At 38.1% G+C, this 14315-nt stretch overlaps 2 protein-coding genes across 2 annotated transcripts; one reads left to right on the top strand and one right to left on the bottom strand.

Moving 5' to 3' along the window:
- The first annotated feature begins 1016 nt into the window (after positions 1–1016).
- LOC131009753 (mannan endo-1,4-beta-mannosidase 1-like) lies at positions 1017–3305 on the top strand. The gene is given in 6 exon segments (XM_057937162.1): positions 1017–1358; positions 1810–2004; positions 2097–2219; positions 2540–2629; positions 2632–2744; positions 2828–3305. Coding segments are annotated over 6 exon segments (1341 nt in total).
- A 500-nt stretch (positions 3306–3805) lies between these two features.
- Positions 3806–12543, bottom strand: LOC131010311 (SCY1-like protein 2 A). The gene is made up of 14 exons (XM_057937769.1): positions 11878–12543; positions 11461–11565; positions 10738–10848; positions 9917–10099; positions 8827–8953; positions 8542–8603; positions 8362–8448; positions 7925–8011; positions 7564–7677; positions 6559–6687; positions 5824–5886; positions 5446–5607; positions 5236–5354; positions 3806–5009 (listed from the first exon to the last, which is right to left on the bottom strand). Exons 1-14 carry the CDS (start codon positions 12370–12372, stop codon positions 4124–4126), a joined length of 2730 nt encoding a protein of 909 aa, XP_057793752.1. The 5' UTR covers positions 12373–12543; the 3' UTR covers positions 3806–4123.
- Positions 12544–14315: the final 1772 nt, after the last annotated feature.

The raw sequence follows: 14315 nt of genomic DNA, 5'->3' as shown, positions 1-14315 counted from the left end.
AGTAAAAATTTCAATAAATTGCATGTAAAAGTTTCAAATTGCATGTAAATATAAATAAAAAATTACAAAAAAGCCCAAAAAATAATTGAAAAAATTGAAAAATCCAAAAATAATTGAAAAAATTGCAAAATAGCCCAAAACGCACCCTATTTATGGATGCGCGAATCGGATTCGCGAATCCCCCCTTTTTTTTTTGAGGGGATCCCGTGCGAATCCCACGCGAATCGCACCCGCACCCGCACCCGCACCCTGCGCGTATCCGACACTGCACTGTGCTATTTTTTGAAGAATCCGTGCATCATAGATTCATAGTATTCAACCTTAATTCGCGGGACAATCCGAAAAGAAATACTGCTCGAGCTTCGCCGATCGGAGGGAGTATCAATTAATTTACATCAACTTAATTATTAATACAGTATATATGCATCGATCGAGCGAGTTAGTTAGAAAGAGCACATGTGGCTATATGTCATATTGTTCATTGGAAAAGAAAAAACCGGCTATCAAGCATGCATGCACGAATATATACGTTAATTTATTCCATATTTTATCTGCAAAAACATAAATTGTGCATAGTAATTCCCATCGACATCATGGGTTTAGAATTGTTTTATATATCACGTTGCAACTTCCCCAATTTAATTAAATATTAAATTAAGCAACTACCCACATGCCACAGTCCACACCTTCTATATTTAGAATTCTCCCATGATTTCTTCTAACCCTAACCTCTAACCGTCTCAACTTGCTAAAACGGCAATGCGTAAAAGAAGAAGAAGAAATTCCCTCCGACTGAAACCCTAAAACCCTTTATCAAAACAACCACAAAAACTGAAATCTAAAATGAAATTAAAAGATGGAACTGAAATCAGGCCGCCATCATCATCGTTTCCCTCCACCGAAAACAAACCCCTTTTCCCGCTTAACATTCTATTTTTAGTAACTCCAAATCCATTATAAATAGCCACATGCAAGAACTTCACTCCTCATCAAACACTACATTAGCATCGTCGAAAATGACTTCCATTGGAACTTCAAGTTCGATAGTTGGTATGTTTATGTTATTGGGAGCTGTTGTTGTCTGCCAAGGCGGCAGGGTTCCCTTAAACCAAGCTAATTTTGTAAGAACAAGTGAATCCCATTTCCTTCTCCAAGGATCGCCATTTCTGTTCAATGGCTTCAATTCGTATTGGATGATGCACGTGGCCGCCGACCCCAACGACCGCCACAAGGTCTCAGACGTCTTCAGCCAAGCCTCCGCCGCGGGGCTCACTGTCTGCCGCACTTGGGCTTTTGGAGATGGAGGCGATGGCGCCCTCCAAATCTCCCCGGGAACCTACGACGAACGTGTCTTTCAGGTTAATTAATTACATCTCGTATTTCACTACTTCATCTATAAGTTTGGGTTATACATCACTAGTCTATCAACCTTGCACTTAATTTACGTATAAACTACTCCATCCGTCTCAACTTTTAGTATTCATTTGAAAGTGACACGCGTTTTAATAAAGCAGTTGAATGTGTTTGTGAGTGGGATAAGGCTCCACCTTTTATGTGAGTGTTAAAATAATTAAATAGGAGCAAGGGCCCCACCCACTTTTACTAAAAATAGAAATTGATACCAAAATGTATAACGATCAAAAAAGAAAATATGGATACTAAAAGTTGGGAGACGGAGGGAGTATAAAGTAATTACACTCTTATGATCTTGTAATTGCAGCTGCTTTATAAGTTAAGTGAGATTTTTATTTGATCCTAATACATATTGCATATATCATACTAACGAATCCAAATTAATTATGTGTATAGGGATTGGATTTTGTGATTTCTGAAGCAAGGAAATATGGAATCCGTCTCATTCTGAGCTTCGTGAATAATTACAACGATTTCGGAGGTAAAGCGCAGTATGCTGAATGGGCTAGAAATGCAGGAGCGCAAGTCAATGGCGATGACGATTTCTACACAAATCCACTCATCAAAGATTATTACAAGAACCACATCAGGGTAATTATTAATTAATTAATAATGTAAAGTAATGTAAATACATTAATAAATTAAATTAAATGATGCATGATTGGTATATATGATTTTTGCAGAGAGTGGTGACAAGAATGAACAGCATTACAAGAGTTGGTTACAAGGACGAGCCCACAATCATGGCGTGGGAACTCATGAACGAGCCCCGCTGCAAAGCTGACTACTCCGGGAAAACACTCAACGTGAGCGTTAATGGCGCCGCCTTCACTTTTCATGATTATAAATTACATATATATTTTTATTTCTCATTATTAGAATCCCATATTTTTAATCGGATATGAATTAAGTAAAATTAGTTCAAATGACAGAAGATATCCCAAAGTTCAATATCCCATCTTAGTAAATTAACAACGAATTAAGTAGCCTATACTATTTAGGCTAATGTTTAAAAGTAAAAGCCCCTAACAACATACATAAAATCCTCTACTAATCCACAAATTAACGAGCTAGACACACATTCACAAATCTAATGATGCATGAATTGTTGATGTTGAATATATAGGGATGGGTTGAAGAAATGGCAAGTTTCGTGAAATTAATTGACAACAATCACTTGGTTGAGATAGGAATGGAAGGTTTCTATGGCGACAGCATATGCCCGAAAGGAAACAAGTGAATCCTGGCTACCAAGTTGGGACTGATTTCATTAGTAACAATCTTGTTAAAGAGATCGACTTCGCCACCATCCACGCGTATCCCGATATTTGGTTAGATGCTACACCTAAAGAAATATGACGATAAATACTGATTAATTATATTATATAAATTCTTAATTAGTTGATGCATGCAGGCTATCTGGGAAAAGTGAGGAAGAACAAATGGGATTCATGGAGAGATGGATGTGGAATCACTGGGAAGATGCAAGGAACATATTGAAGAAGCCATTAGTGATTGCCGAATTCGGAAAGTCGAGCAAAGATGCAGGCTTCAGCTTGAATGAGAGGGACTTGTACATGGGGAATATATACAGAGATATATACAGATATGCAACAAGTGGAGGTACAATGAGTGGAAGCTTGGTTTGGCAGGTGATGGCAGAAGGGATGGATCAATATTATGATGGCTATCAGATCGTCTTATCGCAGACCCCATCAACGGCTCAGATCATGTCAACCCAATCTCATGCCATGAATGCGTTAATGTCTCATTTGTTCACTAACAAACATGCCAATCATGCGCAACTGCATGGAGTCGCCACCGGCGGTCATCGTCGACATCATCATCATCGTCGTCGTCCTCATCATCACCGTCAATATCCATCTCCATGAAAAAGTTGATTTGGAATTGCATCAAGAGTAATATTTCTATAAAGTATGTTTTGTATTAACAGGTTAATTGTCATTTTACTTCTTAAAAAGAAAGGGAGAAAACTTCCCATTGGTTTCATTATTGTATTGTTTCTGATTTATGTGGTTTATAATAAAGTAAATGAAATCATTGCTACTAATTTAAACATCAAGACTTGAACTTGTGTACGTGTATATATGCCTGTTACACAAATATTCATGATTAATTAGTTCACACAATCTGATTTGTAGTTATGAATTTCACAAGTACTTATACATAAATTCTTATACATAAATTCTTGAGCACTTTGAAATTGGTTAGCCAACAGTTGAGCTCTACAATAACATGGAAGATTTGGGGTGAAATGTATAATACACAAACATATACATATTAAACTAAAGAGTAAATTAAATTGACAGTTTTCAAGTGATCCATCCACACACTGTACACAACTATTCCAACTCAGAATTAACAATAATAATAAAATAACCAAAATTTATTATTTATAGTCCCCATCAATGGGAGTTGCCCGTTTCTAAGAATAAAAAGAATTATCAACAAGATATTTCATTCAACCCCCCATGGGAAAAAGAAAGAAACTTTCTAGAAAAGAGTCTATACCACACTATGCTACAAACTCAGTTACATGCTATAGAACAACAAAACCTCACCATTTCGAGGAAAATACACTTCAAGCACTGAAAAAAGTGAACTCTTCAACCCGCAGCGGACAATGACAAATGATCTGAACCTCGAGCACAGACTATACAGACATAGCAGGCGTAGTTGTATGTAGAGATCACAGCAGGTCCAGTAGAGGGGGCTGCTCGGTTCGAGATTTTGTTTGGCCAGTTTGCCCTCGATTTCCCCTACCTCGCCCTCTACCAACAGCAGTTGCAGGAGGTGGAGCGAGCCTTAGTGCAGTATGCTCATTCTTGTTAGAAGCAAATATTGAATCCAAATTTGCTGCCTTCTGATTGGAAGAACCAATAGGTGCTGAAACTCCGTGGTTTTGCTTCAACTGCCCAAGAGGGTATTGTGAACTGTGTCCACCATTGCTACTTCCAGTACTTGCTGATGAACTGATTCCTGGATTCTGGTTCTGCATGCTGAATGCCCAAGATGAAGATTGAGAGTTCGAACCATTGGCAGATGTCGAGCTGCTGTTGAACCCATATTTGTTCACTGATGATGGAGTGGAGCCATTGTTCATGGAGCCGGAATTATTTGTGGTGCCACTAGGGCGCGGTGGCCAGTTAGCAAAGGGATCTATATCATCCAAACTTGCATCTGAGGTGCTTTTGTTTCCATTTAGAATGTCTAAGCCACCAAATTGAGCTGCAACATTTGATGAATTTTTGGGAGGCCATTCAACATCAACTGCAGGGCATGAAGAAGGCGGTTGCTGAGTAGAGGGAGCAGATGATTTCAAGCTGGTTTGAGCAGGCTGATTCGGTACTGCAGGCTGAGCGGCTGATGTTGCAGATGACGACTGCGAGGCAGTTGCAGCTCCCCTATTAGGTATCCAGTCTTCATCCCATGCTGAACTGCGCTTTGTATTAGATGGAGCGCTGGAGACAGGTTTATTCATTTGTCCTGATAGGAGTCCTTCAACTGTAGGTGATGGTTTTGGTTCCGGCTGTCCAGATTGTGTTAAGGTTACTCCTCGCTTTTCTTCTATTTTCCTACGAAGAGGCAAGGTGGGAAAAATCAAATTAATTAGTGCTAGATACAAGACACATACCATTTACATCATAGTCATACATCGGTACATTATGCAAGTTAGCTGGTACACACATTGACATCTGGTGTTGGCACACCATGCGAGTTGCTTAGCAGACACACCGAAGAGAATTGAAGTGTTCTACGAAACAAGAGAAAGATGTAGTTGCACAAAAGATGCAAGCCTACCTTAATACATCCTTGATGAAAAGCATATACTTAGCAAACTGCTGTACATTCAATTGTTGGGTAGTGAGAAGAGGTATTAGTAGTGGAAGAACATGCACTGCTGCGAATTCAACTCCATACTGGTACAAGGAAATAAACATGACCAAGGTAAGATGAAGAGCATATTGATAATGTCTTCTAGTACCACCAAGACAGCGAAAAAACACAGACCTGCTTCAAAACTGCATTTGCAACCCCAAGGGTACACATAAGCGTTGGAGCAGAATGATCAACAGCTGTACATCGTTGAATAGTTTGCAAGATTTCTAAAACAGCATTCTTATCTAGTATCTGAACCATGTCACTTAAACATAAGAGGGCGTTCACTCTCACCTGCAATTTAAAGAAGAAAGTTATGGAATCTACGTGTTCTAATAGAATAAAACAAGCTAAATTTCTTGTCCTGTCCTATATCGTTCACAAGCCTGCATAAGAATATGTTTTTATTTCTGCGAAATACAAAACAAGTCAAAGATTTGTTCTAGTCACGGAAGATGCTCCAATATGCATACAATACTTGGTATACAAACATTCACCGACATCACATACCGCAGCAACAGTTGTTCTGAGGGCCAAACCATGAACACGAGGTAGGATAGCTTTCGTCACAAGCTGCAAGGTGGAAAAAGAAATAAAGAGATAATAAATGTCAATAGTTTCATTGGGAAAACCAACTGTAACAAAGAGAATAAGATCATGTTGCCAAAAATTCAGTAGCATAAAAACCTCCTTATAGATGTAATTTGTCAGCTAAAATAATTTCCACTCATCACGTAACAGACTAACAGCACACACATATCTAGATGAAACAACAGATTCTAGCATAAAACATTTTGGTTATAATCATCGTATATGGACATGCAGATGAAGTAGCAGCACGTGTGAAAGAATTCAAGAGAATACAATAATCAAGTATAGTGAAATTAGGCTACATGTTGAGATATGATCCAGGCACATGTCCAGGGTGAACCAACGTAATTCAGGCTATTCAGCAAGTTTACTAACTTCCCGAAGAGGCACGAAGGCAAGCCATGCTCACTGAAAACAATCAAGCATGCTAACAAAGTTGGATATTCGATCCACATGTAAAGAGTGCCAACATATCCCATTAGGGACTTCCTAAACGTATCTCCCCTTGGCCACAGATATGAAAAGAAGTGACAAGACAAAGGGTAGATACCAGGCACAAAGACAAATGGCATCAAAGTACACAGAATGTGCATTAATCTCTAAGCAGTCAATATATGGGGGAGGGGATTGAACTAGATCCCAGCAAGCAATTACCTGAACATCAAGTTGTTTTGCAAGTGAAACGGTCTTTTTCAGAACTTCCTCTTGCAAGCGAGCATCCGTATCATCATAAGCTCGAACAAGCATTGGAAGAATATGAGAAATAAGGTGCTCCTGAGTAGCCTGCCAGGTGTAAAGAAAAAATTTATGAAATTATCTCACAAGGTATAAGCCTCCAATCATGCAACAGATTCCATTTTGAATAGTTGAAGATTGAACCCTCCAACAAGCATTGATTCACTCATAAATTCTCAAGTCATCCAGACTCCCTAAAGATTAGCTATAAATGTTTCTCTGGACTAAATGAAATACTTTCTTTCCCGAAGTCAAGTGTTACTAGTTTCTTGAAGAAAATGACTACACCTTAGGTTTCCGCAAAGTTCTCACAAGAATAACCACAAAAGCCATGATAAGCGTGTTTCAGATTTTTCATTTCAAAGTTAAATTACATTAGTAGTTACATATTTTGTTTGGTAATGTCAGTGAATAAAAAGCATAGAAATATTATACCGCTGATATTGAGTGTGTTTGTAGTGCCTTGACTTAGTATTTTCCGGAAATTGACAGCTATACATTTCATTGTTCATTACTCACAGATAACAGCAAAAGGTGTATTATAAACTTTCTCTAAAGTAGACCTTGCCCCCTTAACTTTTCAGAATCTACAACCATCAGTCCATCACTATAAAGCTGGAAGCCATCAAAATGTAGAAACCACATGTATGTATGCACAAAAAGATTGTGCGGAAAAGTAAAAAGATAGCATAAATGTGGTGCATAAATGGTACTCCCTCCGTCCCACTTGATTTGGCTTGTATTCCTTTTTTGGGTTTCCCCATTGACTTGGCTTGTTTCCTTTTGGGTAATCAATTTTCACTACAATAAATATGGGTCCACACACCTTTACATTACAATCTTACTTTCCTAAATAACCGTGCCAAAAAGAACAAGGTCAAGTGAGGTGGGACGGAGGGAATAGTTCAGTAGATATTTGCATACCTTGTGGATAATAAGCTCAGCATGCTTGACAAGCAGCAACAATGTCTCACCAGCAGCAGCACTAAAGACAGGTACAAGAGCTGGTAGAGTTGAATGCTCAAAATCATTTTTGTCCTACAACAAAGTTTACAGCATAAGCCTATAGTCTCGAGCCTGATCGTAGAAAAGGCAACTAAAATAAATTTTCAAGTATACATAGATGCAGAAAACAGTAACTTGTTGCAACAATATATCTCGAGATTTAACCTAATTGCACTCCTTTGAAGTCACAAATTCATCATATAAAGACAAAATCAAATTGATTCCAAAGACAAATAATCATGCCAAAGGCTTCAGAAGAAATGATGAATTAATATCATACCTGTGACTCTGCTATCGTCAGAACCATAGGCAGAATCATAGGTTGCATCACCAAATTTCGGAGTTCTGCACAAAGTGGGGGGAGAACCTATATGCAGAACATAATCCAAGGATCAGTTTTTTTAACTTGTCCAAAGGAAAGCATAGTGATAAAGTTAGTACACACTCATAACTTTCATATTAAAGGGAAGGCCGAGCTTGCTTCTGACATCATGTTAAAGTTACTACAAGACAGATATTGTGACTTATTATGAGACATAAAATTAAGATTTTGTTTTAAAAAATGCACTAAGTCAACATCTGATTTTGTATGAAGTAATTTTCCTTCTCCATTTTCCTCATTACAATAATTCAGTAGCAGTACTAGATCTATGTCAGCATACAATATTAGAAATAGTCCAAACTGACTAGAATTGAAGGAAATAAAAATACTCAAACCTTGTACCGCAAAACACGGGGATCGAAGTCTTTCCACATATCTGATAAAGCTTTAAGAAATTCAGTTTTCTGCATGTTATCTCTCTCCTGGAAGTAGTCAGAGCAAATTTCAAATTCAAAAACTTGTATCATGTGACTTTACTAGCAAGTCAAAGCTGAGGTAAATAATGGATTACATACAAGCAAGTGGTCCAGAAAGCGAAGAGCACGCAACCTAGTATCCTCACGAAAAAAAGATGAACCTGCAATTGCAAATAAGGGCGGGATATTTGATAAAACAAATCAAAGCAATGCATGAACTGTTACATAAGATATCAACATGGACTGAAACAAACAAAGTAAAATTTAGCACCTTATCATTCACCATTAGAGATATCTAAACAACTAAAGACTGAGGGACAAAGAAAAATGGTACTGCAAATAAGATAAGGAAAGAGCTATAACCAAATGGATGCAAATCATAACCTGTGAAATCCAATGCAGTTGGCCTAGAAGCCTCATTTGTTGAGAGCATTCTCTGCAAATCTGGAACTAGCTCCCTTGGAATTTTTGAAAATGCCTCATTTGTTAGGTATGTTAAACTATTCATATACTGCACAAAAGCAACCAGCCAAGAAAATTAATTCTCTAAACAAGCACATAAGCACATGCTTATAAAAACCCAAAATTGTCAAGAAAAATCTGCAAAACTTACAAAGACTAAGATAACAACACAGAGTATCCCGAATTTCATTTCTTCATTTTTGCATTATGTTATACTAAACTTCAGAATCCAAACTGGAAAAAGATAAGTTCACAGGTAACTTCTGGAAAATACATTAAAAAATGGAACAAAGAAGGGCTTTTGGGCTCTCTGGCAATTACATCAAGTTTTTGGGAACCAACCAGCCATAATTGGAGACTCATTTCAAACGTACAAATTTTGAATATTTTCAAAAAATAATCAAGTCCTTTGTGACAGATATCTGAAAATTTAATAAACTTAAATATGTCAACAGAGAGATACATAACTACAGGTCTACTAGAAGCTTTCTTCAAATTCAAAAGATCCTCACTCACTCTTAAAAATTCTGTCATTGTATTCACATTTATAACAAGCACACCAAGGATATTACATGTCAGACTGCAAGAAAAATTAACTAAACATACTTATTTAAGAAACAAGACATGTATCTCAATGACAAAAGACACCAATGCTGGAACTCCTATCTTTGCACCAAAAGAGGATAGGATAGGAGAGGAGAGGAGAGGAGAGGTAAAACAACATCCTAGTAAACCTAAATATATAAGATTACATGCACTTAACATAGTAGAGATGATATAAATGGTCCTGACCAAGCTATGCGTAGAAGTATATGATTTTCTCATTTCTGAGAGCATAAAGGTTTTATCTCAAATCAGAATCTAGAGGTGCCAAATATCATATAACTAAAAGCATATAATATCAGCAGGAGAACATAAAAAGGTTCAGCTGTTTCCTGATCTCAGAGACCAGAGCTCATAACAAACAATCAGCAATACAGCATTGCCTAAGTTCAAAGAGAGTAAAACTTACCATCTTCACATTGTTGTTACAATCAAATAAAGGCTTCTGAGCTATCAAGTGGTAAGCAAGGCACGCAAAACTGAAAATATCAGCAGCGGACCCAACCGAAGCTGTTTTACTCCGTACCAGTTCGGGAGCAGTGTAGTTTATTGATGGCTGCAAGGGCAGTATAGAATCTTCTACATCGTATTCCTGTTAGCAAAGCAAGTTAAGAATTCAGTCATGCATAATTCAAATTTGTATTAATCTAGACAGGCCTCAAAACAGAAGCAAACAAATAACAAGTAGTAGAACACTAGCAATGCAATAAAAAACCTGGGGCAAGTGGACAACAACATAGAGAGTACTCTCAGAAAATGGAATAAGTAAACTCTCAGTTTATGGCTCCTGAATTACTTCAATAATAAAACAATTCCTGATGTGAAACAAATGTTTAATTTTCTATAGGCCATTTGATAAAATACTTGGAGTATTATCAACAAAAGGCATCATGGAGGTGGAACCGTGGAAGTGCAGAGATATAATTGAATTCATAGATCTATTTGCTAGGATAGCAGCAATTAAGAGATTGGGAATGTTATGAAGACAAACTTATTCTTTCTAGTTCCTTTACTAGTTTTATGGGCTATGTCACCACAGAAACTACTAGAAGTAGATCCTTATGCATATTCTTTTATAAGAGAATAAGAATGAGATATTACACAAGTAGTGAAATACAAAATAACTAAAAGCACAGGATATGCAATATATCTACAGAGAGAATAATACGCAAAAGAGCAAATAAAATAACATGCATATATACCACAAGTTTAAACAAATCAATGACTCACAGCATAATGGAATGGTTGCACGCTTGCAGAATCATTGGAAGACTGATCAGCTGAAATGGCAAAACCAAAACCACCAAGTTTCCAAGCTCCATTAGACGTAATAAGGATAGTCTGCCACATAGACAAGGCACATCAGTTCAGCCATAGGCACAAGGTGCCCTCCACGACAGCATACAACCGATGCCAAAGTGAACAGGCAATTAGTAAGCATAAATGATTTACATTATTAATCAATGAGTCATGGAAATTTGCTTCAGAGTGTTGTATAATTATGACACATAGGACATGTTTACATCACAAGCTATTTAATTGCAATCAAGCATTAAAAGATGAATATCATCCTATTAGAACATACACTGAATGACTGAAGTACAAGCAGCAACGAGGTTAATAGCCAATTTCAGAGAGAGAGGGACAGAGAGGAGGCAAAAATGACGAAACACATGATGAACTTCTTATAAAAATAGAACACTAAATTTGATTCTCTACCTCCATATAGCATCAAAAAACGTAAACTGTATATCAAAGAGTGCATCTAAAAAAATCATGTTATACATTGTGCCAGTGCCTCTGGACAAATTGACGTTTAATACTTCTTCTCTTCCACAAACTCAAAAGGCAAATTAAAGATTAACAGAATAAATGAGAATTAGATATGAGAATCCAACATGGAACACAATAAATGGAACTGATTTAAATTTATTGAATAAAAGAAATCACTACCTCAGGAGATATAGCCCGGTGGATAAGACGTGCATTATTATGAAGAAAATCCAATGTCTCTGCAATCTGGAGCAGACCATGCTTAATCTCCAATATTCCCATTTCCTGCAGCAGATATGGTCTATCAATCCGAACTCCCAAGTAAAGCACAAGATTTTATGAACATGGTTCCTGAATGCAATTATACTTAAGCAATCAAAACAGGAAAACACGAGGAAGTAAATATTGCTAAGGGTACTAAGTCCAGAAAAGTTAATCCTTTCATCACATATAGTGTTGTTAAAATCGTCTCTTCTTCAGTATATTCATCCTTCCCAAATTAGCATCCATTATCCAGCTCAAAGTATCCCATACGACAATCCAAACTCAACAAAAGTTCAACTTCAGAAAAACCTAAATTGCAATTGAAGCCCATACCATCCCCTTTAGCTCCTTGGGAACCGTGGCGATGTTCTCCACATTCCCCAGCGCATTGGCGGCCGATGCAAACAGCGGCTCGGTGACCATGGCCATCGTATTCTTACTCTCATCCAACGCATGGACCACGTGTACTACCCCAGGGTGCCTCAGCCTCACGAGGCGGGCCGCATCAGCTCGAATCACATCCAGAAACGAATCCTCCGCGGCCTTGGACAGGCCGGCCCGCTGCCGAGCCTCCGAGAGCGCCTTCTTGTCCAGCACCCAAACGCAGACGGTAGGGTATACGGCCGGCGCGTGGCCGTCTCGTGACTTGGCGGAGTACAATTTCCAAGCGAGGCCCGGCCCCGCCGAGCCGATCTGATCGAGGAGGTCGTAGTCCTGCATCGCCCTGGGCAGGCCGGTCACTTCCTGCACTGTGGTTTGCACGGTCTTCTCGATGACGGCCGACGCCTTCGCGAAGGCCTGCGTTAAGGTTTTCATATTGAGGGACATGGCTGGATAATTAGGGGTTTTTACGAGGGTATTTCGGGGATCAAAATTGTCGGTGGCTGTGGCGGTGTTGGAGAGAAGGATTGGATTTTTGAGATGATCGGAGCTCAGATCTCACCCTCTCTCTCTCTCTCTCTGGCTGTTGAGGGAAGAAGAAGACTTGTGTATTTGATTTTTCTACCTGGCGTGGAAAACAAAATGATAAATGGAATCTAATGCCACGTCGGAATTATGTGGGGTACTTTGGTTTTCTGGTCTTTAGTCCCTGTACTTTTGGGTTCACTACTTTTAGCCCCTTGTCTTTTGTTATTTATAAATGTACCCACGCACAATTCCATGAACTTCCATTTACATTTTTTTAAAATTCACAATTTATATATTTTGTTTACAATAATAGGTATTGCATTAAATATATTTTGTGTATTTATTCATGGCATTTATATATAAAGTCAACGTATGGTAATGACCATTTTGCTATTGTAAAAATTAAAATTGTTCATTCACATAAAAAAACTTAAAAATTAACTATTTTTTATGCAAAAATACAAATTCACCATTACGATAAAAAATTAAAAAATAGCCACTATGCTCTCTCTCTCTCTCTCTCTCACACACACACACATCCCTTTTCCAAGTTCTCTCTCTCCTCAACACATGAAAGTGTAGTTTCAGCATCATCAATTCATTTGCTTCTTTTGCAATTCTTCGATGATTCCCCATTCTTTGATGAGATTGGATTGCTTCAGAACCTGGTTCATCAAAAGGTGAATTCTTGAGGTAATTAATTTCGCAATTTGGATCATTAGCGTAGCATTATTGCATTTTGATACGAGTGTTTATGACTGATTTTATATTTATTTATCTACTACTTTTATGGTTGAATTTTGTTTCTCTTTGGGGTTATCCACTTCACTGAACTGAGGAGACTTGACTAGAAGTTGTTCACGGCGTTCGAGATCCACGCCAATGACACGGTGGCGCTGCCTTCACCTCGCGTCGCGCCATCTCTCGATCCAATTTCTCACGCGATGGTCTATCTATCAATTAACCAAGCAAACAAATCAGTGTGCATCTATTGCTACAGCCTGAATCTGAGGGGGAACAATTTGGACTATTTTCTGGTCAATTCAGAGCATCGGTCATCTATATCTATCGTGTACGTATAGATTGATTGAGGAGTGAATTAAAATAGTGAGAAATCGGGAGAGATTTGATGAAGAAACGGGAGCAGAGCTTATGCGCTAGGGGTATGGGGGTGAAGGGTAGTGAGGATATACTTTCTTAAAACTCGTGCCCACCCTCAAATAGGACTATATTTTGTGAACGGATGTAGCACTCTTTAGATGTGGTTGAGATATATGAAGGCATTAGATAAATAATAGGGAGAGGGCTGAGGTTACTTTGGATTCTTTCTGGTGGAGGGACTTGAAAGATATGGTAAACGGGGTTGAGGATAAGATTTTTTGTGATAATAAAAAAAAATTCTTTCGGAAATGGGTTGTCTATCTTTTTTTGGGGGGATGGGGACTACCTTCAAAACTATATTCAAGAATCTCTATGTTTTATCTACTCATAAATGCTTTAAGGGCGGGAAGATGGACAGCTTTAGGAGGGGAGAGTAGGGCTGAAATTTTACCTGGAATAGAGCTTTTAACTTTGTTGAATTTGTTGAGTTTATGGATCTGTGGTTTGTTTTATGCAGGGTTTCTCTCCATCAGCCGAATGTTGATTTCATCTCGTGGAGTGGTTCAAGTTCAAGAAGCTTTTCAACAAAAGAGATTTATTTTCTTCTTCACAAAGCTCTAATCATTGTGGACAATATCCGACAACTTCAAGGAAATTTGGTTGAAATGCATCCCATACAAAGTGTCCTCCTTCCTTTGGAAAGCTATTCAAGACCGCATTCCCGCAAGAGAAAATTCGATGAAGAGAAGAATTATATTCGA

This window comes from Salvia miltiorrhiza, chromosome 2 (assembly GCF_028751815.1).
Source record: "Salvia miltiorrhiza cultivar Shanhuang (shh) chromosome 2, IMPLAD_Smil_shh, whole genome shotgun sequence".
Taxonomy (NCBI): Eukaryota; Viridiplantae; Streptophyta; class Magnoliopsida; order Lamiales; family Lamiaceae; genus Salvia; species Salvia miltiorrhiza.
This window is presented reverse-complemented; position numbering and strand designations above follow the sequence as displayed.

Excerpts from the sequence above, each read along its gene's own strand:
- LOC131010311 (XM_057937769.1), bottom strand. The coding sequence starts at position 12,372 with ATGTCCCTCAATATGAAAACCTTAACGCAGGCCTTCGCGAAGGCGTCG. Across the intron at positions 8,954-9,916 it reads GTAACAACAATGTGAAGATG|TATATGAATAGTTTAACATA; the intron begins GTAAGTTTTACT and ends GCTTTTGTGCAG. Across the intron at positions 5,010-5,235 it reads TTCATCAAGGATGTATTAAG|GAAAATAGAAGAAAAGCGAG; the intron begins GTAGGCTTGCAT and ends GCCTCTTCGTAG.